At 38.8% G+C, this 27,287-nt stretch overlaps 1 protein-coding gene across 1 annotated transcript; it reads right to left on the reverse strand.

Moving 5' to 3' along the window:
• Window positions 1–4,403: 4,403 nt before the first annotated feature.
• On the reverse strand, window positions 4,404–27,213 carry LOC116800942 (double-strand-break repair protein rad21 homolog). Its single transcript, XM_032717689.1, has 8 exons — window positions 26,886–27,213; window positions 26,529–26,819; window positions 25,830–25,953; window positions 20,865–21,044; window positions 20,556–20,811; window positions 19,752–20,496; window positions 18,326–18,487; window positions 4,404–4,600 (listed from the first exon to the last, which is right to left on the reverse strand). Exons 1-8 carry the CDS (start codon window positions 27,141–27,143, stop codon window positions 4,475–4,477), a joined length of 2,142 nt encoding a protein of 713 aa, XP_032573580.1. The 5' UTR covers window positions 27,144–27,213; the 3' UTR covers window positions 4,404–4,474.
• Window positions 27,214–27,287: the final 74 nt, after the last annotated feature.

The raw sequence follows: 27,287 nt of genomic DNA on the forward strand, positions 1-27,287 counted from the left end.
AGGGCAGGCCACTGACTGCTACCTTCGATGGCCCAAGTACCTCAAGGGCTGCAAAGGTAACTGAGGTACGCAAGCTATCATATGCGGCCGTAACTGGGGCCATTAAGGTTGCGGTCGTACCAGAGGGGTACCTTAAGGTCAGCCTCAGTAAGTGGAGCGGTGTCTCCCTAGAGGTAAGGATGGGCGACGACTTGCCATCGTCACACAACATCACCATCTTCTGCCCCAGGACAGGAGACAAAACAACAAAGTGGATCATGGAATTGATAAAGAAACAGAATGACCTGGACACTGAGAACTGGCGTCTCATATCAAGGAAGAATGAGGGTGGTGGGTCGCTCCTCAGCCTTGGCATTGATGACAACTCATGCGCCAAGATTATTTCTAGTGACCATAAGCTGAGCTTCAGGTTTAGAGACATCTCAGTTTGTGGTTTAATGAAGGCCAAAGCGATCAAATCCGGCACAAGACAGGTCGAGACTCCTCGAAATCCACCAGTCTCCGCGGAGAAGGAGAAACCCAATAAGCTCTCCGAGTCCAGCGAGGATCTGGCGGATAATGAGGATCTTGATGCGGCCATCATCGGGATGGGGGATGTGACCCCGATATCCTCTCAGGAGCTAGGCATGGAATTAGACCTACTAAGTAAGGTAGAAGCGATACCGGCGGATGGTGATCTGGGTATCTCCAGATCAGCAGATCTGGGTATCTCCAGATCAGCAACGCCGACGATAGAGCCGATCATTTAATGGTCGGGAGTACAGCGATAGCTCAGGTGAACATCCATCGCGCCAAGGCGGGCTCGGCTGTGCTGGCAAGGATGTTCACCAAACAACATCGTGGGCTAGCCCTGGTACAGGAACCCTGGTATAACCAGGGAATAAAAGGACTGTACGTGAAGAACGCCAAGCTAATTTGGGATCAACGGGCCTCTAGCCCTAGAGCCTGTATCCTGGCATGTAGAAGTATTAATTATTATATACTTACAGAATTTCTCACGCGGGACTGTGTACCGATCGTGGTAGAAGATGTGGGAGCAGCCAAGAAGACTGTGGTGGCATCGGTATACTTTGCCGGTGACGAGGCGTGCCCACCGCCCGAAATCACTGCACTGGCAGAATACTGCAAGAGGACACACTCACCTATCATCATCGGATGTGATGCAAATGCACATCACGTGATATGGGTCAGCAGCGACGTAAATCAAAGAGGTGAGTCACTCTTAGAATTTATCTTGAATAACAATCTAGAAATCCTAAATGTCGGCAATGTTCCGACATTTGTTACCAGGGTAAGATCTGAGGTTCTGGACATTACACTTTCCAGCAGATCAGTGGCTTCGCATATAAGCGACTGGCACGTATCTCCCGAGGAGTCAATGTCAGATCACAGAATTATTCGTTTTAACATAGGGCTAAATCTAGAATGTAGCGAGCGTAGGCGCAATCCCAGGAATACGAACTGGGAAGGGTTCAATGCCTCCTTACTGCGGAATCCAGCTTCTGGGGTAACCGGGAAACTCCGTACCACTCTAGAACTGGAGGCCGCCGTAGAAGATATTAACTCGTGTCTTACTAACGCATTTAGAGAAAACTGCTCCCTGGGTCGAGCCAAGAGGGAAGAAGATGCTCCATGGTGGAACGACCAATTGGAAAAGTTACGGAAAGCGACCAGGCGTCTCTTTAACAAAATAAAAAGAGAAGGGAACTGGGATGCCTACCGGAATAAAATGACTATGTATAACCATGAGATCAGGAAAGCCAAACGAAGAAACTATAGAACCTTCTGTGAGGCAATAGAAGGCGCAAGACTTCACAGAGCAATCTCCAAAGGAGGGCCAGAATCAAATCAGGCACTACGTACGGAGGATAACTCCTATACTATAGGAAGTAAGGAGAAACTTGAGCTACTACTGGCAACTCACTTTCCGGGAAGCACGCTTCAAACGGATGGGAATACCCCGGTAACGGCTCAAAGTAGACCGTGTGCTACTGATTGGGCCAAAGCAAAATCAATAGTAACAACGGAGAGATTAAGATGGGCAATTGGTACATTCCAGCCCTACAAATCTCCTGGTCCAGGTGGCATTCAGCCAATCCTGCTACACCGAGCGCTAAATCAGTTCGCAGTGCCGATCAGGAAAATACTGATCAGCAGCCTAGCTTTAGGACACATACCTACTGCCTGGAGTATAGCAAAAGTGGTCTTCATTCCAAAAGCTGGAAAAAAAGGCATCACTGATCCGAAGTCGTTCAGACCCTTCAGCTTGACATCGTTTTTGCTAAAAAAAAAAGCCTAATTGACGATTAATTTACTCATAAGGTATGGCGCTATGTGCCTTAGACATACAGGGTGCATTCGACAATACCTCTCATGAGGCGGTCAAAACATCCCTGGCAAGAAGAGGACTAGATGCAACAACCAGCAGATGGATCAATTCACTACTGGCATCTAGGCGAGCCATGGCCACTATAGGAGGACAGTTGTCCACAGTATCTACCACAAGGGGTTGATCCCAAGGGGGTGTCCTCTCACCTCTCTTGTGGAGCTTGCTGGTAGACGAGTTGCTGGACAGATATTGTCATTATAGCCAGAGGTAAATATGAGAAAACACTCTGCGATATCATTCAACTGGGCCTCAATATGACCAGCGAATGGGGCAATGAAGTAGGCCTGAGCCTAAGTCCTAGCAAAACTATTATTGTTCCTTTCACAAATAGGTACAAGCTACAGAGAATGAAGGCAATAACCCTGTCAGAATGTCGCATAGAGGCCAGCAAAGAAGTTAAATATCTTGGGATAACCCTCGACTTCAAACTTAACTTCAAAACTCATGTCGATAACACAATTGATAAGTGCACCAGAGCACTTTTCACGTGTAGGAAAATTGCTGGAAAATCGTGGGGAAGCTCACCACGCATAATAAGATGGCTGTACCTCATGGTAGTCAGACCCATACTAACCTATGGAGTAATAGCCTGGGGTGATAGAGCACGCCTTAGCACCACTAAGGTGAAACTTCATAAGCTCCAAAGAATGGCCTGCATATGCATGACCGGAGCAATGCCTACCTGTCCCACTGCAGCCCTAGAAGTACTAATGGAGGAAACGCCGCTTCATATCGTCATTAAAATGAAACGGAAAGCCACCACAATAAGAATTGAGGGAGCAGGAAATGACTGCAACCTTACAAGAAAGGATGCTGAAAGCCTAACAAGGGATATCCCTTTGCTGATGAAACCAAGGGATGAGATGCCAGCTGAGCACAGGTTCGCTCAGAACTTCAGCACTAATCTCAGTAATATAAACAGTTGGACAACCCTGGGGAAAGTACACCCTATGAAACCACAAACAATAAAGTGGTATACAGACGGATCCCTCACCGACGAGGGAAGTAAGCTGGGGGTTGTAGGCCCCAGGTTAAAATACCACGAATCAATGGGCAGATACACCAGCATTTTTCAAGCTGAAGTCTGTGCTATTGGACGCTGTGCGGAGTTTAATCTGCAAAGGAACTATCGTGGCAAGGACATTGCTATACTGTCTGATAGTCAAGCAGCCATAAAGGCGCTCAGCAAAGCTAAGATAACATCTAAGCTAGTAAATGAAGTGAGGACAGCCCTAGACAAACTGGGAGCTGTCAACAAACTCACAATAAGGTGGGTCCCGGGACACAACAACATCCCGGGAAATGAGCTAGCGGACAACCTAGCCAGGAAAGGGGCAGAGAACCCTCTAATTGGGCCCGAACCATTCTGTGGTGTTGGTCACCGCAGAGTACTGGGCTTACTTAAGTCAACAGAGGAAGAAAAACGTCTGTCCTTCTGGGAACACCTACCAGGACTTAGGCAGTCTAAGATTCTCCTTCGTGAATATAACCACAAAAGATTCAAGACCTTAATGACACACGGGACACACGGGGCACTGCCGACTTCGCAGTCATTTGCATAAGATTGGCATTGCAGACAGTGAACTCTGTCGCTTCCGTTGCATGGAGGCGGAGATCTCTGCACATATTATATGTGACTGCACGGCGCTTTCCATCAGGCGGAACAGACTCCTGGGCATGTATGAAGTCCCACGGGAAACAATTGCAGCCCTGAACTTCAGGGAGATCTTTGAGTCATGAAGGGGTAGTACAATAGATCCTAGTGGGTTGCAGTACACATAGAAACCGACTTAATAATAATAATAACAGCATCTAATGCCACGAATACACCTGTTAAAAAACATAAAGAAAGTGTTCAGAATAGATCACATTCTAAATTAATGTCGTACATGATTTATGAATAATTACTTTGTGCAGGCACTTGGGATCCGGTTAAATCGAGCCATATTCTAAACAAAAACATTCAAAACCGTTTACGCAATACGAAATACACCGAAGGAAAAATAAAAAAGCATTTGTTTGAGTTTGTACTTATGATCAAAATAAATTATCAATATAAATTAAAACAGATTTACATTAAACTCATTAAATTTTTGGGTTTTCGAACGTTGGTCCTCGAGTTATAGTAATATCTGCATAGGGAGCAGATTGATCAATGTGAAGCACCTTAAACTTCTTTAATACGAGGAGGGAATAAAATTTTTGAGCCGCCTGAAAAGAAGTACGCACAAATATTAATTAATAAATAGTTTTCAAAATTACATAATACATTTTAATAATAATGTGGAAAATAATATATTGAGATTAGGTAAAATACCTCAATTGTCTTTTAAATGAATTTTTTATTTAACCCAACCGCACACAGCCGTTGTCCGTAGATGAAGAAATATGAAAACTGTAGAACATACATATAAGTGCCACCAACCACTGCACTGTGGACCAGAATTCGTTTTTTTTTTAAGGCATAAAGTCTAAATTTTTAAGACAAACAAAACTCAATCCTCTCCCCAAACGAACAAAATTTAAAACGGCACCGAGACAATCCAACTGTTTGGAGACTAGTTCCAATGATCTCTTAAATAACAACAAGAAACAGAGGAATAAAGCACAAACCGCTACCCAAAAAACACTCAAAGAGTACTGGCTACACGAGCCAAACTCAAGCAACCGCTTTGAGCTATTAGCACAAGCTGATGAAGACGACAACCAAATTGTAAAGCGTATATTGACGATCTTAACGCAAAAATCCACTACAAACCGGGTAAAGACAACCATGTGGCCGACGCTCTTTCCAGGCAGAACATTAATGCCTTACAAGATGAGCCTCAGTCGGACGCTGCGACTATTCACAGCGAACTGTCACTGACCTACCACACGGTCGGTACACGGTCGAAGGGACAGACCAACCAGTAACCTGCTTCAGAAACCAAATTGTTATAGAAGAAGCACGTTTCCAACTAAAGCGAAGCTTGATGTTGTTTTGTAGCAAAACTCGCCACATAATTAATTTCGCCGACAAAAGCACCATTTTGGAAATGCTGAAGGAAATCGTTAACCCCAAGGTCGTAAATGCAATACACTCCGACCTACCAAACCCTGGCAAGATTTCAACATGACTTAATTGCTCATTTCGCGGCTACGCAGTTTCGATATTGTAAAAATATACCAATAGAAACGAGCAGTTGGAAATTATCACGACAGAACACAATCGTGCACACAGGGCGACTCATGAGAATACCAAGCAGGTCCTCCGCGATTACTATTTCCCCAAAATGAGCGGCCTAGCAAAGGAGGTGGTTGCATATTGCAAAATATGCACCAAAGCCAAATATGACAGGCACCCAAAAAAACAGGAGCTTGGGAAAACACCCATACCAAGCTAAACCGGCGAGATGTTGCACATTGATATCTTCTCAACCGATAAGAAGCAATTCTTAACATGCGTTGACAAATTCTCGAAGCTTGCAATAGTGCAACCAGTGCTGTCCAGAACAATAATGGACGTCACAGGGCCCTTGCTTCAACTCATAAACTTGTTCCCCAAAATCAGAACAATATAATGCGACAATGGGGCCGCCTTCAATTCGGAAACGATCACCTCGTTACTTAAAAACAATTACCTCGTTGACATTGTGAACGCGGCCCCGCTACATAGCTTGTCAAACGGTCAAGTGGAACGATTCCACAGCACCTTGACAGAAATCGCCAGATGTCTTAAGCTAGATAAAAAATCAGCGATACGGTAGAGCTAATCTTGAGGGCAACGATAGAATATAATAACGACAATACATTCTGTCACTCAGGAGAAACCGGTCGAGATCCTCCACACGGGTTCCGATGATCGCTGCCTAGGCATTAAAGACAGGTTAATAAATGCCCAGCAAATTAATATCGAATGATGTAACCCAGCTAGGCGAAGCCGTGTTTTTGAGGTAAGAGAAGGGGTTTTTGTCAAAAACAACAAAAGGAAACAAGCTAACTCCATTGTGCGCAGAACAAAAAGTGCAGGCAGACCTGGGAACGTGTTCTTATTAAGGGGAGGGTGGTCCATAAGGACAACCTCAAATAAATTCCCCCACTTTTAATTTGCTTATACCATACCCTTTAATAGTAAGCTAGATTTAGGTAAAAACGCCGTGTTCTCATTCTACGTTTGGATTGCAGGTTCGCCTTCACAACGCTCATCACCCCGGCAGTGGCAAATGCGCGGATTAGCGACTTTTCTCACGCCAAATACATTCCCGTCGCAGATGGAGATGTACTGGTGTTTGAACAACGTGACTGCTTGAGGCACTCGACCAACCTCTTAGAACCTACCCCTCCTAGTATGGTAGATGAGACAGAAAAATTGTCCGAGTCTTTTCCGCAGTCGCATATGCGCAAATTACTAGACGTTGATACAGATCATTTGAGAAACTTGTTGTCCGTTCTAAAAATACACCAGCGAATTGCGAGGAGTTTAGACTTCTTAGGTACAGCTCTTAAGGTAGTTGCAGGAACTCCTGATGCCTCAGATTTCCTAAAAGTCAAGATGACAGAAGCTCAGCTAGTGGACTCAAACTCCAGGCAGATTAACATAAGCTCAGAGACTCAAAAACAGATAAACAAACTGACCGACACCATTAATAAAATTATTAAGGCCCGAAATAACAATTTGGTTGACACCCCGTACCTGTACAAAGCACTACTAGCGAGAAATAGAATGCTGACGACAGAGATACAAAATTTAATTCTAACCATAACACTGGATAAGGCTGATATAATAAATCCCACTATCCTTAGTCATGCCGATCTGAAATCACTAATTGCACAAGGCACTCCAATAGTTGGTTTATTAGAAGCAGCTAAAATTAGAGTTCTCCAGTCCGATAATATTATCCATTATTATCAGATGTAAAAAAGTCCTCATATACCCGGTATCACATAATCAAATAATCCTATGGCTCGACGAAAACATTTTGGCGGAATGTGAAGAAGACACCTTTTCGGTCACAGAGTGCACGGAAACAACGCACAACACCTTCTGTGAGCGGTCGCGACGCGAAACCTGCGCCCGCACGCTCCATGCGGGAATCTCGGCCCACTGCTACACTCAACCCAGCCACCTGGGAACAGTAATAGATGACGGCATCGTTGTCATTAACGAAGCGACAGCCCGCGTCAGCACGGACGGCGGCCCAGAGGTTCTCGTCAAAGGAACGCACCTAATAACCTTCGAACGGTCAGCTACCGTCAACGGATTGGAGTTCATAAATTTTCAAAAAACATTAGATAAGCAGCGTGGCGTAGCAAGATCGCCACTACTGAACATCGTCGGCCATGACCCGGTATTGAGCATGCCCTTGCTACACCGCATGAACAACGACAATCTGCGCTTTATCCAAGGGTTCAAGGACAAGGTTGACGCCGCGGGCTCCCCTAAACTTTGGTTCGCGGCTGGAATAATCCTGAACGTTGCTCTGATTGGTACACTCATCCTTTTTTTGGCTATAAGGAAAAGGCGAGCCTCCATCGAGATACAACAAACCATCGATAAACTCAATATAACCGAGGACGGTCATAATCTGAAAAGGGGAGCAGTTAACAACTGACAGAGCATAAGTTTACGTTAAAATTACCCTAGCAACTAAGTAGCTTCAGATAAACAATGCTGACGCGCCCCAACTGAGTTCAGCGCTCTGCGCTAAGAACGGTCAGCAGTGGCAATTTTATACCCATCATCCGGGGTATCGAAATGCGCTGCATAAATGCTGAGTCGGCTTGCCGACCATGGGTTTATGGCGTGATGCATTGAAGCTAGGGTAGATTCATATTTTCCCATTCCTTTGTATTCAGTTGTTAGCGAGCACTTTATAAATAAAGAACAAGCTACTCCGGCTTCTGCCCTGAAACCAATTGTATTTGATATAATTTATCCACGCTGAGCCCAAAGGCCAGTGTCCAGCAAAGGGGGCAAAGTCGCGCCCTCCACCATAATCTGTGTAAGAAGACATTCCGTGTGACTAACGTCAGGACCAGGGGATCTGCTATCTACGCGGACCCTATCTGCCGGAGCCACCTATCGGAAGGATCTCTTGGCAATAGGACAAAACTTAATTTATATATGTTTAAAATGTTGAAAACATATACGCACTAACTTCTGCTTTAAATTCATTGAAAGAAACACGATATGAACTAAAAGCACTATCAACTAACGAAATAAAAATACAGCCACTACAGCCCCTACTAAAAATACAGAAACTACTCACTATCACAACATATTAAGACTATTAAAAGATAAATCGACCAAATACTACACCTTCAGACCAAAAGACCAGAGAGGGTTTAAGGTAATTCTTCGTAATGTCCAGCATGGTACAGACAAAGAAATAGCTCAGCAAGGGCATGAAGTTATAAATTTACACAACATCCAGCGCTACGACACCAAACAACCATTGCCTCTATTCTCTATCGAACTCAAAATAAAAGACAATAATAAAGACATTTAAAAAATTGAGCACCTACTTCATGGCAAAGTAATCTTTGAGTTACCGCGACCAAAGCGAACACTTCCTCAATGCACAAACTGCCAAAAATATGGACATACAAAAAATTACTGCACCAAAGACCATACTTGCGTAAAGTGCGCTGGAAAACACAGCTCATCCTCCTGTACTATTAACACAAGATCGGACAGAACAAGCATTAAATGTGCACTATGCAGTGAAAACCACACTGCAAACTATAAAGGTTGTATGGTGTACAAAGCACTACAAATCCAAAAATACCCAACTCTTCGGAAAAAAAGAATACCTGTTACAGAAACAACACATCAAACGACACAATAAAGTACAACAAATAACGTAGTAAGCTTAAAGACGACAGCTATATCCTATGCCGAAGTCTTAAATAAAAACCAAGTAACTAGCCACAAACCCAACTCAACAACTCAACCTACTTTTGTAACTGATATATAGCCTGCTTCAACTCAATTAAGCCAAACTGCACATAATGATTTCGACGAACTTAAACAATTGATGAAACAATTAATAGCCCAAATGACAAATATGATGAACATTTTAACGCTTTTATTATCTAAACTTGACGAAAAAACACCTAACAATCGCCATCTGGAATGCTAATGGACTTGCACTTCATTTACTTGAACTAAAACATTCTTGAATGAAAAGTTAATTGACGTCATGTTCATTGCTGAAACACACTGAACTGAAAAAACCTATATAAATATACCTAACTATAATATTTTCTCTACTAATCACCCGGACGGTAAGGCATAGACATAGTGCATAGAGCACGGTGGATTCAAAAAGGACTCCATACAGGCTACTACTATATCGACCGCAGACACAAAATAAATATATCGGCAGTTTATTGCCTGCCAAAATTTAATAATTTAATAAAAGACCAATACCTCGATTTCCTAAAATCACTGGGAAATCGGTACTTGTCAGGAGGTGACTATAATGCCAAACACATAACTTGGGGGTCCAGACTTACCACTGCAAAGGGACGCCAACTGTAGGCAGCAATAAGAAACAATAATAGCCGTGCTCTAAGCACAGGAGAGCCGACTTACTGGCCAACTGACACAAATAAACTACCGGATTTAATTGACTTCTGCATTACAAGAAATATAACATGCGAGAACCTAACAATAAAATCATGTTTTTGTGTTGTGTAACATCCAATTTATGTGTATTTAAAAGATAAATCTGAAGTGTCCCCTGTGTTTCGTGGAGTATAACTAATTTTCTGACAAAAGTTAAAAACATCAGTTTGTACCTTTAACTTTTGTCTTTGACTGTAAAGTAATATATTTTGCCCATTTTTGCTCGTTTTCTAACCATTTGATTTTATATAATAGGCAAGTTCGAGTTCAGACATCCTGGACATTTGAAGGCATAACAATAGGCAAATAAGTTATGTTTCAGATTACGTTTATTCCGCAATCAACAATCGAAAAAGACATCGAAAAAATGGTAAATTTTAAATTATTCATTAAAAATAACTTCCCGAGTGTAACAAACAACATGACCGATATACACTGCGCGTCACCAAGTTAGCGCCCCCTTAGAAAAAATTGTTGATGAATTATAATGAAGTGATCGAATCAATACGATGAGTGATATTTTCCACAGAGCGATTGATTCCTTGGACCCACTACTATCAACAATTTGTTTAAAAGAAAGAGAGAGAAAAAATAGGAAAAAACCACTTCCGAAGGCATTAAAAAAATTGAAAAAAAATCGATAGAATTTACAGGACTTATAAAATATGAAATAAGACTGAATCATTTTATCAAAATTATGTGCGTAGTTTTGGGCGGTTTGTGAACGTAAGAGTGGGCGTGTCAAAAAGTTTTGATGGCATAACGATAAAAGTTTTTAAGACTAATACAGAAATCCAAAAATATCAAATCATGTTTTGAAAGCGTGCGGGTGGCAGACATGACCCAACTGCGTCTATGTATCTAAAATCTCTATGCTTAATCTAAAACTTCTTGTTTCTACAGTTCCTGAGATCTCGACGTTCATACGTACGGACAGACGGACGGAAATCCGGACACGGTCGATCATCTCGGCTATTGATCCTGATCAAGAATGTATGTAAACGCTTCCTTTTACCTGTTACATACTTTTCAACGAGCCTAGTATACCTGTTTTACTCTACGAGTAACGGGTATAACAAGAGAGAATGCTATACTCGAGTTCCCCGACTATCTGATACCCGTTTCTCAGATAGTGGGAATGAGAAGAAGAAATTTTATAATTTTTCTGGATATCGAGGATATTGGGGAATAAAATGAAAAAAAAAATTAAAAATTGTTCAAGAGTGTATAGGTATAGGTGTAAGGATGAGCGTGGCCAAAGTGTTTTTAATATCCGATAGAAGAAGACAAACAATAAAACGAAGTTTTTGGAAGTTCTGTGGGTTTTGCGGGCGTTAGAGTGGGCGTGGCAAAAAGTTTTTTGGCAAATCGATAGAAATGTAAAAAAATATAACGAAGACTTATGAGCCTTATGAGATTTAAGCCCATTTGACAATGAACGAAATGAGTTTTATGAAATTTTCAGCAAGCAATAATCAAAATACTTATTCCTAGCCAAAGAATTATAATCAAAATACTACCCCAAAATACTACTGCCTACTAATCGGAATTATAGACGCAATGCTAATTAAAACAATAACCTATTTTCAAAACATGTTTTGAAAGTGCGGCCGTGACAGTTTTGGGTAATTTGTAGACGTTAGAGTGGGCGTGGCAAAATTTTTTTTGGGAAATCGATAGAAATTTACATGATTAAAAAAAATATGAAAAATTATCCAAAAATTTTTGAAAAATGCGTCAAAACCTTTTTTAAAAGTGACAGTTTAAATAATCTCTATTAAGGTTACTCCATATTAAACAAGACACAGTTACATGGGGAGGGTAAGGTCAAACACACTAGAATAACAAGATGTGTAACGTCCATACATTGGTTTGGCACTATGCAGCCACTTTTTTGGTGACGGCCAAAATTGCTCTCTGTCCGCTCGCTTACGGTAAGAGCGTAAGAAATCTAAAAATAGAATTTGCTTGCTTGTGTGAGTAATAACAACAGACGAGAACGTGTATATGTGTGCGTACTTGTGCTAGAAGACAATTTTCGGGCCGAAATCAATTCTGATCGATGAAACGAATTTACATATTTGGAGTTTTGGCCATGATATAAAATAATAATTAAAAATTCATGCCTTGACCATTATAATTTTAAAGTTGTTTAAATTCGTTTGTTAAAATCGCCGCTCGAATTAGCTACCGTTTACATATTTACATATACAGAGGTGGTCAAAAGTATTTTCACTTTTCACATTTCACTCAAATGCACTTTGTGAAAATAATTTTGACCACCTCTGTATGTTGATAATTAATTATGTGTAATATATATAACATTCATTATTTACATAAAACCATAATGAGAAAGCACTACTTTCATTTGTGCACTTAATGCATTGCATTTATACACATTTGTTTTTTATTATTTTTAAAAGTATTTCAAAAACTTTAATGTGTATTTTACAAATATTAAAAAAAAAAGATCAGATGGTGCCATTAGTTTTCCGAAATAATAAAATATGAAAACTGTTTACTGCAAAAGTAATATCTTGAGGCACGAGGTGCGGACACAAACACTCAACAAGCCTTATTAATTTTTCACACGTCACAAGCTGAATACTCTAAGGACATAAAGGTCATATTTTGTCAAATTTACAATGCATGAGCATACGTGTGCACACATACCGTTGTCTACTATCACTGTATGCGTAGAAAAGAGCTGTTTGCTGTAGCGCTCTCCGCTCCTTCTCTCTCGAACAAAAATTCAGCGCTCTGCGCTAAGAACGGTCAGCTGTGGCAATTTTATACCCATCATCCGGGGTATCGAAATGCGCTGCATAAATGCTGAGTCGGCTTGCCGACCATGGGTTTATGGCGTGATGCATTGAAGCTAGGGTAGATTCATATTTTCCCATTCCTTTGTATTCAGTTGTTAGCGAGCACTTTATAAATAAAGAACAAGCTACTCCGGCTTCTGCCGTAAAACCAATTGTATTTGATATAATTTATCCACGCTGAGCCCAAAGGCCAGTGTCCAGCAAAGGGGGCAAAGTCGCGCCCTCCACCATAATCTGTGTAAGAAGACATTCCGTGTGACTAACGTCAGGACCAGGGGATCTGCTATCTACGCGGACCCTATCTGCCGGAGCCACCTATCGGAAGGATCTCTTGGCAATAGGACAAAACTTAATTTATATATGTTTAAAATGTTGAAAACATAACGCACTAACTTCTGCTTTAAATTCATTGAAAGAAACACGATATGAACTAAAAGCACTATCAACTAACGAAATAAAAATACAGCCACTACAGCCCCTACTAAAAATACAGAAACTACTCACTATCACAACATATTAAGACTATTAAAAGATAAATCGACCAAATACTACACCTTCAGACCAAAAGACCAGAGAGGGTTTAAGGTAATTCTTCGTAATGTCCAGCATGGTACAGACAAAGAAATAGCTCAGCAAGGGCATGAAGTTATAAATTTACACAACATCCAGCGCTACGATACCAAACAACCATTGCCTCTATTCTCTATTGAACTCAAAATGAAAGACAATAATAAAGACATTTAAAAAATTGAGCACCTACTTCATGGCAAAGTAATCTTTGAGTTACCGCGACCAAAGCGAACACTTCCTCAATACACAAACTGCCAAAAATATGGACATACAAAAAATTACTGCACCAAAGACCATACTTGCGTAAAGTGCGCTGGAAAACACAGCTCATCCTCCTGTACTATTAACACAAGATCGGACAGAACAAGCATTAAATGTGCACTATGCAGTGAAAACCACACTGCAAACTATAAAGGTTGTATGGTGTACAAAGCACTACAAATCCAAAAATACCCAACTCTTCGGAAAAAAAGAATACCTGTAACAGAGACAACACATCAAACGACACAATAAAGTACAACAAATAACGTAGTAAGCTTAAAGACGACAGCTATATCCTATGCCGAAGTCTTAAATAAAAACCAAGTAACTAGCCACAAACCCAACTCAACAACTCAACCTACTTTTGTAACTGATATATAGCCTGCTTCAACTCAATTAAGCCAAACTGCACATAATGATTTCGACGAACTTAAACAATTGATGAAACAATTAATAGCCCAAATGACAAATATGATGAACATTTTAACGCTTTTATTATCTAAACTTGACGAAAAAACACCTAACAATCGCCATCTGGAATGCTAATGGACTTGCACTTCATTTACTTGAACTAAAACATTCTTGAATGAAAAGTTAATTGACGTCATGTTCATTGCTGAAACACACTGAACTGATAAAACCTATATAAATATACCTAACTATAATATTTTCTCTACTAATCACCCGGACGGTAAGGCATAGACATAGTGCATAGAGCACGGTGGATTCAAAAAGGACTCCATACAGGCTACTACTATATCGACCGCAGACACAAAATAAATATATCGGCAGTTTATTGCCTGCCAAAATTTAATAATTTAATAAAAGACCAATACCTCGATTTCCTAAAATCACTGGGAAATCGGTACTTGTCAGGAGGTGACTATAATGCCAAACACATAACTTGGGGGTCCAGACATACCACTGCAAAGGGACGCCAACTGTAGGCAGCAATAAGAAACAATAATAGCCGTGCTCTAAGCACAGGAGAGCCGACTTACTGGCCAACTGACACAAATAAACTACCGGATTTAATTGACTTCTGCATTACAAGAAATATAACATGCGAGAACCTAACAATAAAATCATGTTTTTGTGTTGTGTAACATCCAATTTATGTGTATTTAAAAGATAAATCTGAAGTGTCCCCTGTGTTTCGTGGAGTATAACTAATTTTCTGACAAAAGTTAAAAACATCAGTTTTTACCTTTAACTTTTGTCTTTGACTGTAAAATAATATATTTTGCCCATTTTTGCTCGTTTTCTAACCATTTGATTTTATATAATAGGCAAGTTCGAGTTCAGACATCCTGGACATTTGAAGGCATAACAATAGGCAAATAAGTTATGTTTCAGATTACGTTTATTCCGCAATCAACAATCGAAAAAGACATCGAAAAAATGGTAAATTTTAAATTATTCATTAAAAATAACTTCCCGAGTGTAACAAACAACATGACCGATATACACTGCGCGTCACCAAGTTAGCGCCCCCTTAGAAAAAATTGTTGATGAATTATAATGAAGTGATCGAATCAATACGATGAGTGATATTTTCCACAGAGCGATTGATTCCTTGGACCCACTACTATCAACAATTTGTTTAAAAGAAAGAGAGAGAAAAAATAGGAAAAAACCACTTCCGAAGGCATTAAAAAAATTGAAAAAAAATCGATAGAATTTACAGGACTTATAAAATATGAAATAAGACTGAATCATTTTATCAAAATTATGTGCGTAGTTTTGGGCGGTTTGTGAACGTAAGAGTGGGCGTGTCAAAAAGTTTTGATGGCATAACGATAAAAGTTTTTAAGACTAATACAGAAATCCAAAAATATCAAATCATGTTTTGAAAGCGTGCGCGTGGCAGACATGACCCAACTGCGTCTATGTATCTAAAATCTCTATGCTTAATCTAAAACTTCTTGTTTCTACAGTTCCTGAGATCTCGACGTTCATACGTACGGACAGACGGACGGAAATCCGGACACGGTCGATCATCTCGGCTATTGATCCTGATCAAGAATGTATGTAAACGCTTCCTTTTACCTGTTACATACTTTTCAACGAGCCTAGTATACCTGTTTTACTCTACGAGTAACGGGTATAACAAGAGAGAATGCTATACTCGAGTTCCCCGACTATCTGATACCCGTTTCTCAGATAGTGGGAATGAGAAGAAGAAATTTTATAATTTTTCTGGATATCGAGGATATTGGGGAATAAAATGAAAAAAAAAATTAAAAATTGTTCAAGAGTGTATAGGTATAGGTGTAAGGATGAGCGTGGCCAAAGTGTTTTTAATATCCGATAGAAGAAGACAAACAATAAAACGAAGTTTTTGGAAGTTCTGTGGGTTTTGCGGGCGTTAGAGTGGGCGTGGCAAAAAGTTTTTTGGCAAATCGATAGAAATGTAAAAAAATATAACGAAGACTTATGAGCCTTATGAGATTTAAGCCCATTTGACAATGAACGAAATGAGTTTTATGAAATTTTCAGCAAGCAATAATCAAAATACTTATTCCTAGCCAAAGAATTATAATCAAAATACTACCCCAAAATACTACTGCCTACTAATCGGAATTATAGACGCAATGCTAATTAAAACAATAACCTATTTTCAAAACATGTTTTGAAAGTGCGGCCGTGACAGTTTTGGGTAATTTGTAGACGTTAGAGTGGGCGTGGCAAAATTTTTTTTGGGAAATCGATAGAAATTTACATGATTAAAAAAAATATGAAAAATTATCCAAAAATTTTTGAAAAATGCGTCAAAACCTTTTTTAAAAGTGACAGTTTAAATATCCTCTATTAAGGGTACTCCATATTAAACAAGACACAGTTACATGGGGAGGGTAAGGTCAAACATACTAGAATAACAAGATGTGTAACGTCCATACATTGGTTTGGCACTATGCAGCCCCTTTTTGGTGACGGCCAAAATTGCTCTCTGTCCGCTCGCTTACGCTAAGAGCGTAAGAAATCTAAAAATAGAATTTGCTTGCTTGTGTGAGTAATAACAACAGACGAGAACGTGTAATTTACATATTTGGAGTTTTGGCCATGATATAAAATAATAATTTAAAATTCATGCCTTGACCATTATAATTTTAAAGTTGTTTAAATTCGTTTGTTAAAATCGCCGCTCGAATTAGCTACCGTTTACATATTTACATATATGTTGATAATTAATTATGTGTAATATATATAACATTCATTATTTACATAAAACCATAATGAGAAAGCACTACTTTCATTTGTGCACTTAATGCATTGCATTTATACACATTTGTTTTTTATTATTTTTAAAAGTATTTCAAAAACTTTAATGTGTATTTTACAAATATTTAAAAAAAAAGATCAGATGGTGCCATTAGTTTCCCGAAATAATAAAATATGAAAACTGTTTACTGCAAAAGTAATATCTTGAGGCACGAGGTGCGGACACAAACACTCAACAAGCCTTATTAATTTTTCACACGTCGCAAGCTGAATACTCTAAGGACATAAAGGTCATATTTTGTCAAATTTACAATGCATGAGCATACGTGTGCACACATACCGTTGTCTACTATCACTGTATGCGTAGAAAAGAGCTGTTTGCTGTAGCGCTCTCCGCTCTTTCTCTCTCGAACAAAAATTCGAGAGAGCCTGGAGCCACCTCTAGAGCCACGCCGAAAAAATCGTATGCCAAAAAATCGTATGGCGTTACGCATCTTGTTATTCTAGTGTCTTTGGTAAGGTGGTTTATTGCTTTTCCTATTTTTAACCTTTGGCTTGATTATTATTCAAAACCAAGAGAGAAAGCTATAGTCGAGTTCCCCGACTATCAGATACCCGTTACCAGATAGTTGAATGCGAACGCGAAATTTAATAATTTTTCTGGGATATTGATGGATATTGGTGAAAAATTAGAAAAAATTTAAAAATTGTTCAAAAGCGTTAGAGAGGGCGTTGAAAAAAGTTTTTTGTCAAATCGATAGAAATTTAAGCGACTAATAAAATTATGAAAATATATCCAATAATTTTCAAAAATGTGAGCGTGGCAGTTTTGTCCGTTTTTTGGGCGTTAGAGTGGGCGCGGCAATTTGGGTAAACAAACTTGCGCTGCGACTTTGCCTCTAGAAGCTGTATGTTGAATGTCAACCTTCTAGCTATTATTGTTTCAGAGATCGAGACGTTCATACGGACATGGCAGATAGACTCGGCTATCGATCCTGATCAAATATATTTATGCTTTATATGTTCGGAAACACTTACTGCTTCTGCCTGTTACATAGTTTGTAATGCATCTAGCAAGGGCGTCGCCAGGCCATCAGCCAGGGGGGGCAGATAGTAGAACTCATCTGCCAACACTGGTAACCCTTAGTGAAAGCACCTAGCAAACAGCTTATTTATGGGAAGCAGATCGATAGAAGTGGATGAAGAACATTCCTTTTAGGTCCAGGTCCCCCCTGGGGAAAATAAAACCTACGACAGCTAGCAACCCCACGCTCCCACAATTGAGGATACTCAGATTTCGGGACTTTAGACATAAACCAAAGGCAAAACAAGAAAGAACTTCAAAGCTCAATACCGATTACAATATAATTTTAGACGAAGTCAGAATTAGGAGTTGAGTTCAGTTTGATACTTACAATTAAGTAGATCGACATATAGAATCTGTTTTACCTGTTTTCTAGAATTTCCTGACGTAAGCTGAGAAAGTTCCAAGCTGTCCTTGGCGATAAAATGTGATCTTACGTCAATGAAAAGGTGGGCGGCTCTCTTGTTTAAAACACGTTCTTCAAATTGCTCATCGGTTTCATTTTCCATTTGTTCGTCACCATGATTCTAAAAATACTCAAATCAATTATTTTTTTGTTAAATCAAAAATGTATCTGAAAAAATTAAAACAAGTAGCTTTATTATTGGAGACATTGTTTGTGTTGTCTTACAAAATACTGCGTCTGACATAGGTAAGCAATCATTCTCTAAAATTGGTCTAATACCTCTTCCAAATTCCCTGCAGTGCCACATACATATTAACATTTCCAAGTAATATTGCTGTCCAAGGGCCATTACTAGTGCTAAATATCCGGTTAAAAATAAAACAAAAGAGAATGCTATAGTCGAGTTCCCCGACTCGAGTTACCCGTTACTTAACACGAACAGATCTCAGAATTTACCGATATAGAGAATATACCGATATATATTGGGGAATAAAATGTGAAAAAATGTAAAAATTTTTTAATAATGTCGGGGTGTGCGTTTTGTAGATGAAAGGAGGGGCGTGGCTACAGTGTTTTTGGTATACCGATAAAAATTGGAAAGACAAACAATAAAACGAAGAAAAATTTAAACATTTTTCATAGGTGTGGGGGTGGCACTTTTGGGCGGTTTCAGGGCGTTAGTGGGCGTGGGAAAAAGATGTTTGGCAAATAGACAGAAATTTAAGATACTAATAAAATTCTGAAAAAATATCCAAAAATTTTTCAAAAGTGTGGGTGTGGAAGTTTTGGGCGTTTATAGGGCGGCATGCGCCGGCGCTCCGTCTATGTCTCTAGAATTTGTAAGCTTAATCTAAACCTTCTTGTTTTTATTGTTCCTGAGATCGAGACGTTTATACGGACTTGGCCAGATCGACCCGGCTATCAATCCTGATCAAATACATATATATACGTTATATGGTCGGAAACGCCTCCTGCTTCTGCCTGTTAAATACTTTTTAACGCAGTAACGGCTATCAAAATAGCGTCGGAAAGATCGTCATCTATGCGGTTCTCCGGCGTAGCAGCAGAAATCGCGATGAATTTGAGCAGAGTTGATTGGAAAAATACACGTGAATTAGCTTTCACAAACCCCAATACACTTATGTTCCGATGAGACATAGTGGTATTGCTGATAACAGTGCCCTGTACGTCTTATACCCTAAAATTGTTTCACGAATTGTTTAGAAGTCTATACACGGCATAATGGAGCAGAACACCAGATAAAGCTAAGAAGAATGGTAGGAAGGTGGGTAGTGGATACTACCTGCAATAAAGATCATACGGCAAGGTTGTGTAGCACAAAATCAAAAAATCTTATATAGTCATTCATCATTTTTATAACGTACTTGGCCAACGAAACTGGGAATTTCATAGTTGTCCCATCCTTTTAAAATATTATTTGTCCTTTTTGAATAGCCACTCAATATAGATGTACCCACAGATTCATTTAAAATGACTGTAGTCTTTTCTGTGGGTATAACTGAGTCGTGATCCATCTCGCCAATATTTCCATGTTGCGGAGTGGCATGACCATGATCCAATCCAGCTGGCGTTGAGTCTCCTTGATTAAAATCATCACCCATTTCATGATTCGTGTTTCTTGGCGTTAAAGGTAGCTCATTTATCGATGAGAACTGTTCCATTTCATTTAAGGACAAGAGGTCCGGACTTCGCATATTATCAAAAAATGTTAATTCATTTTGACAAGATATGCTTTCTTGTTCTTTTGATACAATCTCCACAGAAACGGTAGACTCCCCTAGAGGTTTATGATTCTCTCTCAGGACTTCAGGAGCTTCCAAACTTTGAACAACTGAATCGGGGGCATGGTCCAAAAACAAATTGGACATAATATCATTCTTACGTTTGCGTCCTTTTTTATTAAAAATAATTAATGCGTTCTCGTTCTCTTTGGTGTAAAATTCCAGAGCAAGAATTTCCATTGGCACAACACTTGAGAAGTCCTCAAAGAATGTTGAATGCGAAAACAACTGTCTATTGTAATTACCAAACAAAGCTCTAGCTGGTATGGATCGCGATGGTAATGAAAAAAGTTTTTCGACACCTCCAGTTTCTTTCCAATACATTAATCTAAAAAAAAGGTTTAGGTTCACATTAATTATTATTTTTAAAATGTATAAACACTATACCTTTTTGTTGGTGGGGCCAAATCAAGTGTTGTTAATATATCAGATGTATCGGCTAACTGTGCCTTCATTTCTTCTCCAGAAATATTTTTTATTTCGTCGATAATAAGTTTTCTTTTGCGTTTGGCTTTTGTTACGCCTTTATACATTGAGGCATCTAAAGGAGCTAACGCAAATCCCTCATCCTCGTTTTGAACAAGCGTTATTTCATTTATTGGCACATTTTCGGATACACTTGCATCTCCATTCAAATTATTATCTAAAATAGTTTATTGTTAAGGATAAATTTATACAGATTTCCCAAATCGTTACCCTCTTTCTCATCTTCAATCGAATTAACGAGCGAGGTTGCAGGCGAAGGGACATTATGAATATTGTCAATGGCGTCTTCATCAGAATCATCTGCGTTGAGAACAGTAGTAGATTCTTTGGTAATCTGCTCAACTGGCTGAGAAGGATCACCAAAAAGATCGTCTTCAAAAAGAGCTGGTTCTAAAAATAATAATACAAATTTTAGGCTGATAATAGAATATGCAGAATTATATTGAAATCCAAAGTTTTTATACACATTGCTTATGGAGTAAAAGGATTTACTAGATTCGTTGAAACGTATCTAGAACGAAAAAGGAGCAGTTTTAGACTCTAAATTTTTCGGCCTATAAGTTTTAGGATTACTATCTGTCTGTCGCTCTGTCCGCATTAACGCTGTGATCTCGTAATGTAGATTTTAGTGACGTCCTCGCCGCCCAATTCTGTTTTAGAATATTGCAACTTCCCATAACAAATTCTTTAGCCTTGACCATTTTTCCTTAGCTCATGACCTTTTCGTGTCGCTGGGATCCAAATTTCATTATTTCGAAACGGATGCCCTTGACCTCTCTCCCATTCCTCGACTATCAGATACCCGTTTCTCAGTAACTGGAAAAGCGCGGAAAAGCGTTACCATTCGGTAAACATTTTTTAAAAGGTCTGGGCATGACAAAAATCAAATCAAATCGATAGAAAACAAAAGAGAATGCTATAGTCGAGTTCCCCGACTATCAGATACCCGTTACTCAGCTAGTGTGAATGCGAACATTAAATTTCATCATTTTTCTGGGATATTGATAGATATTCGGGAATAAAGTGAGAATAAATTTTAAACTTGTTCAAATGTGTGGCCGTTACCGGTTCGGCGGTTTTAGGATGTTATAGTGTTGCTAACAGAGATTTGCTAATTCGATAGAAATTTATAAGACAAATAATATTATAAAAAAATATCGAATAATGGTTCAAAAATGTGGGCGTGGCAGTTTGGGCGGTTTTATGGTAAAAAAATTTACAAGACTAATAAAATTATGAAAAAAATTCGAAAATGGTTCAAAAGTTGGAGTGGGCGTGGCAGCATAGGTCAACAAATTTGCGCTTCGACTTTGCCTCTAGAAGCTGTATGTTGAATCTCAACCTACGAGCTTTTATAGTTCCTGAGATCGAGACGTTCATACGGACAGACGAACATGACCATATCGACTCGTCTATTGATCCTAATCAAGAATATATATACTTTATATGGTCGGAAACGCTTCCTTCTGCCTGTTACATATTTTTCAAGGAATCTAGTAAATTGGAAATACACATTCGAAAGGTAAAAAGGTATTCTTGTGTACATTGTTGGGAAATTGACTAATAGTGTTCATAGAATCCTTGTACCCACCCTTGATTCAAAAATAGTAATATCTAATAATCTATATATATGGTAATCTATAAATATTGTTGATTCCCGTCATTGTTTTAAGGACTCCATTTTGTAAGCCAATTTGAACGCAGTCACAATCGTACTCTTCTTAAGATCAGTCGAGTCTTATTATTGCCAAGCAAACCCAAAGCTCATTAGGCATTCTACCCAAACCAACAACAATTCTTCATATGTACCGATATAACCAGCGCTAGTGAAGTAAAGAAACCGGGAAAATAACCTACACGGCTTGTAAACAGCAACACCAAGACAGGGGATCCACCCGATTAAGGCCCTTTAAATCCAATCATCATTAATACCGTACTAAAACATGATTATAATTATATCTGACCCAATTCTCGACCTCGTAATGAGGCGTAAACAGACCTCAGACCATCACAACTCCATAAACAGAAGAAACAGACAAACAAATAAACAGACCAGTCTTCAAAACCCAACAAGAATTGATCCAGTCGAAATCACAAAAAATGCGACATCCGAATGGCCATTACAATTCTTAGGATTCGGAATACTAAAATCAAATACTCATCAGTTACTCAAAACGGACCACAAACCAGCGATAACAGAACTATACGTCAAAACGAATCATCTTATCATCTCAGCGCCAACACAAATCTACTTTTATATGCAGATCATAGTTCTTCTAATGATGTTAAACTAGATCCCAATAGCTTAACTTGCTATCCTAAAACCCCATCCAAATACCTACCACTAATACCTCTAAACGCATGCTCGCGCTGATCAAAGCAGCCAAAAAAATTGGCCGCGGCACTCCTATCCCGACACTTAACATTTGTGGAACGATGGCTTTCCGACAGGATAATCTCAATAAATGTACGAAAATGCAAGCAACCTTTACCTTAAACAAACAAACATGCCCACCACTGGTCCAGAATAACATATGCATACCACAAACCGTCGGGGCAACATATCTGGGTGTTCATCTGGACAGACGGTTCACTTGGCGCAAACATATAGAAGCCTAGACGATACATCTTAAACTTAAAGCAAGGAACCTCCAATGACTAATAAATGCTCGCTCTCCAACTCGTCTGGAGTTCAAAGCTCTACTATACAACTCCGTCTTAAAACCCATTTATACTTATGGCTCCGAGCTGTGGGGCAACGCATCCAGAAGTAACATAGACATTATTCAGCGACCACAGTCAACAATACTGCGAAGCATCACTGGAGCGCCGTGATACCTTCGGAACGAAGGCATACACAGAGACCTAAAAATCAAATCGAATCGAAGTAATAACTAAAAAGAAAATTAAATAGCTAGAAAATCTGACCACCCATCCAAATCCCCTCGCAAGAAAACTAATCCAGGTATGCAGTCAAAGCTGACTGCACCGCAACGATCTCAAACACTATTACTAAGTGAAGCTAGATATATATATGATTTGAATACTTTTTGTTAGTCTCTTAAAACAAAGGGAAGATTCAATAAATAATAGAAAATTTAAAAAATAAATATTTTTTGGTGGTTTGTGGGCGTTAGAGTGGGCGTGGGCCAACAAACTTGCGCTGCGTCTATGTCTCTAGAATCTGTATGCTTAATCTAAACTTTCTAGTGTTTATTGTTCATGAGATCTCGACGTTCATACGGACAGACGGTCAGTATCAAGATCCTGATCAAGAATATATAACTTTATATGGTTTGAACCATTTTCATCTGCATGGTACATACTTTTTAACGAATCTAGTATATCCTCTCTACGAGTAATGGGTATAATTACCAGCACATCGATGCGTATATGCGATGCGTTACGAAAGCGAATTTTAGCGACTTAATTGCAGAGCGCATAACAAAACGCTTAGCCATAAGTAAAATCACGTGAGTACAAGGGATAGCGAGCGCGAATGGATATGAAATGAATATGGAGTCAACTTCAGATCGGTGTTCTTCTAAAAAAATTGTAAAACCAGTTTGTTAAAAATAAAAATATAATTGGCGCAGTCGGTAGGATTTTAATATCCTCTTCGAGAGTTTCGGTACCCATCTAAGAAGGATAATACTAAAGAACTAATAGATTAGCAGAAACTGTGAAAATAATAAAAGAGTCTCCGCAAAAAACTATATATATTGAAAACGTAAAAACTTATTGTTGTTTACAAAAAACTGTACAGTTCGGTCAATAAATATTCAATTAATGAAATATATTGAAAAAAAAAAAAAAAAAATCCCGTTCTTCAGCAAACTTTCTGAAAACCACGTAAAACAATAAATCAATCATTTGCATTGAGAAAAAACTTCCTAATAGACTTTATAATCTGTTTTCAAAAAAGATATATTAATATAAGATAAGATATATCACTCGAAAATGTAAAAAAAGTAACAAAGACTTTAGCCTGGGATTTAAACCCATTTGACGATGATGACACTGAACGAAATGAGATTCGGAAAATTTCAGCAAACAATAATCAAAATACTTATTCTTAGCTAAAGAATCATATTAAAAATGATATCCCATAGTACCACTAGTCCGAATTATAGACAACGCGATTTTAAACAATAACCTCTTTTCAAAACATGTTTCAAATATGTAGTTTTGGGTGGTTTGTTGGCGTTAGAGCGTGCGTGACAAAAAGTTTTTTGACAAATGGATAAAAATAAAAGTCTAATAAAAACATGAAAATATATATAAAAAAAAAAACATTTTCCAAAAGTGTGGGACCTGACATTTTTGGGTGGCTTGTGGGCGTTAGAGGGTGCGTGGCAACATAGAGTCTGTATGCTTAATCTTAACCTTAGATCACGACCTTCATACTGACGGCCTCACGGACAAAGAGACGGATATGGCCAGGTCCACTCGCCTATTGATCTTACTCAAGAATATATATACTTTATATGGTCGGAAACACATCCGTCTATCTGTTACATACTTTTCCAAGAACTTTTTATATTCATTCACTCTACGAGAAACGAGTATTAAAATAGTTATGGCTTTGGAGACCCTTAGCTAGGTCAGCAAGAATACAGGAGAGGACGAGGAACTGGCGCGGTCAGAAGGAACTGTAAAGGCATTGGTCAGTGTCCTGTGAGAGGAGCGGTCCTAACAGACGTGCTTTTGGGTGTCTACGAAGGTGGTTCTGGGAAGAGCTCTGGTTCGAGCTAACGGACGAGACACCTAGCGGCCAAGCCACCATAATATCCTACGGTTTATTCGGGACGGCACGGGGCCGTTGACAGAGAATACGTGGGCCTGGCGTGATCAGAAGGGATTGTGGAGTCCGGTTCCATGTTTCAGGAGTGGTCCTATCACACGTCCGTTTTCCCGTTTTCGCAAAGGTGGTTCTGGGAAGAGCTTTGGTTCGACCTAACGGACGATACACCTTGCAGGCCCGCCACCATAATACCTTCGACTGACAGAATAGTAAATTTTAATTTATAGGGATATTTCTTAAATTTCTAAGTTTACCCGGTTTATCCATATACCGTCGGAAATTAAGTGTCATAGCAGCTAATTTCATTTGTAACTCATACAAATAAGTTAATCGATGATATTATACGTTTTATTTCCATTGTTCATACTTACGTCCAAAAGAATCTCCAAACCCATCACCATCCAATCGAGAACCAGGCATATCCGCATGGGCGTCCAATGAATGTGGATCCAGAGACTCAATATTTTCCAACACGTCATTATCAAATAGTTTATCCTAAGTAGAACAGTATAAGCAAACATTTTTGTAAAAAAACAAAACGTATTCAAAGTGTTCTCATAACAGAGTGTTGTTTTGATATCCTTGCAGATAGAATTATGGTTTTACTCAAAGTTTGCAAACTAAAAATCTCGTTTAAAAACATAAAATAATATTTTAATTAAAAAATAGACATATATTTTTATATATGTACCATAAGAAGAAAATTACCGATCCTATAATGTATGTCTGAAGATCTGCCCATGTTGGTCTGTCAGTCGGTCTTCCCAAAAAATTTAAAAACAAAAAGCTGGTAACAAAAAAAGCGAACTACATAATTACTACATAATTAATTATAATTACAAAACAATGAGAAAATGTTTTTACGCGAGAATTGTTATGTGAGTTGTCAAAAATGTTTTGGTCATATCGATAGAAATTGTAATAGACAAATAAAAACAAATCATCATACTCATCTAGTGCGAACACGAAATTTTAACAATTTTCAGAAGTGGGGCGAGGCAGGTTTGGGCGGTTTAGTATGTGAGTATTTATAATAAATTCATATAAGCAAAAAATTCAAAAATACTTACATTGATATTTGAAGGTATAGAGCATCGTATAATTTCAGGCGTTTCTGCTTCAAAGCCTATATCACCAAATCCGTCATCTTGTAAGGAAAGAGACAAGCTGCCGTAATCTTCTCTCATTGTTATCTCGTCAGCTCTAGACTGATTTATAGAAAACTGAGCCTCAATATCAATATCGTTTAATTCGGGCAATGCTGTATCAAAGTCATGAAAAACTTCTGGGAGTGTTATTGCATTAACATTAGCTTCTCTGTGCCCTTCTGGTAAGTCGACCATGCCTGGTCGAAAAGCCATCTATAATCAAATTTGAATACATTATTTTATTTGGATTTTATTACAATTATCAGAAAATCAATTTACCTTAATCTTGACGAAGGCTTCATTGCAATCAGCTAATAAATACTTCGCTTTTCTTGAATAAATGCGAACAACACCTAGCAATAAATGTCCAGACGTTCTCAGCGCTAATTTTACTTTCGGTTGCAAAATGCCTTCCACTGATTTTTCAATATTAGTTTCAAATACATGGGCCTTTGTAATTTTTTTGTCCCAATGTGCTGCCAACCAGATCCTGGCTAGGGGGCCTTTCTTGGCCAAAATAATGTGCTCATAGAACATTTTAAATTAGTAAATATTTATATCTATTTGAAATGCCTTTCGCATCATCTCCTAAAAATGTTTGCTTTTATATAAAATTATCGATATCATTTAAAATGTCAAGATAACAAAATAAAAGTTGTACATATGTCTATAAACAGACAT

The sequence above is a fragment of the Drosophila sechellia genome, chromosome 3L, assembly GCF_004382195.2.
Source record: "Drosophila sechellia strain sech25 chromosome 3L, ASM438219v1, whole genome shotgun sequence".
NCBI lineage: Eukaryota > Metazoa > Arthropoda > Insecta > Diptera > Drosophilidae > Drosophila > Drosophila sechellia.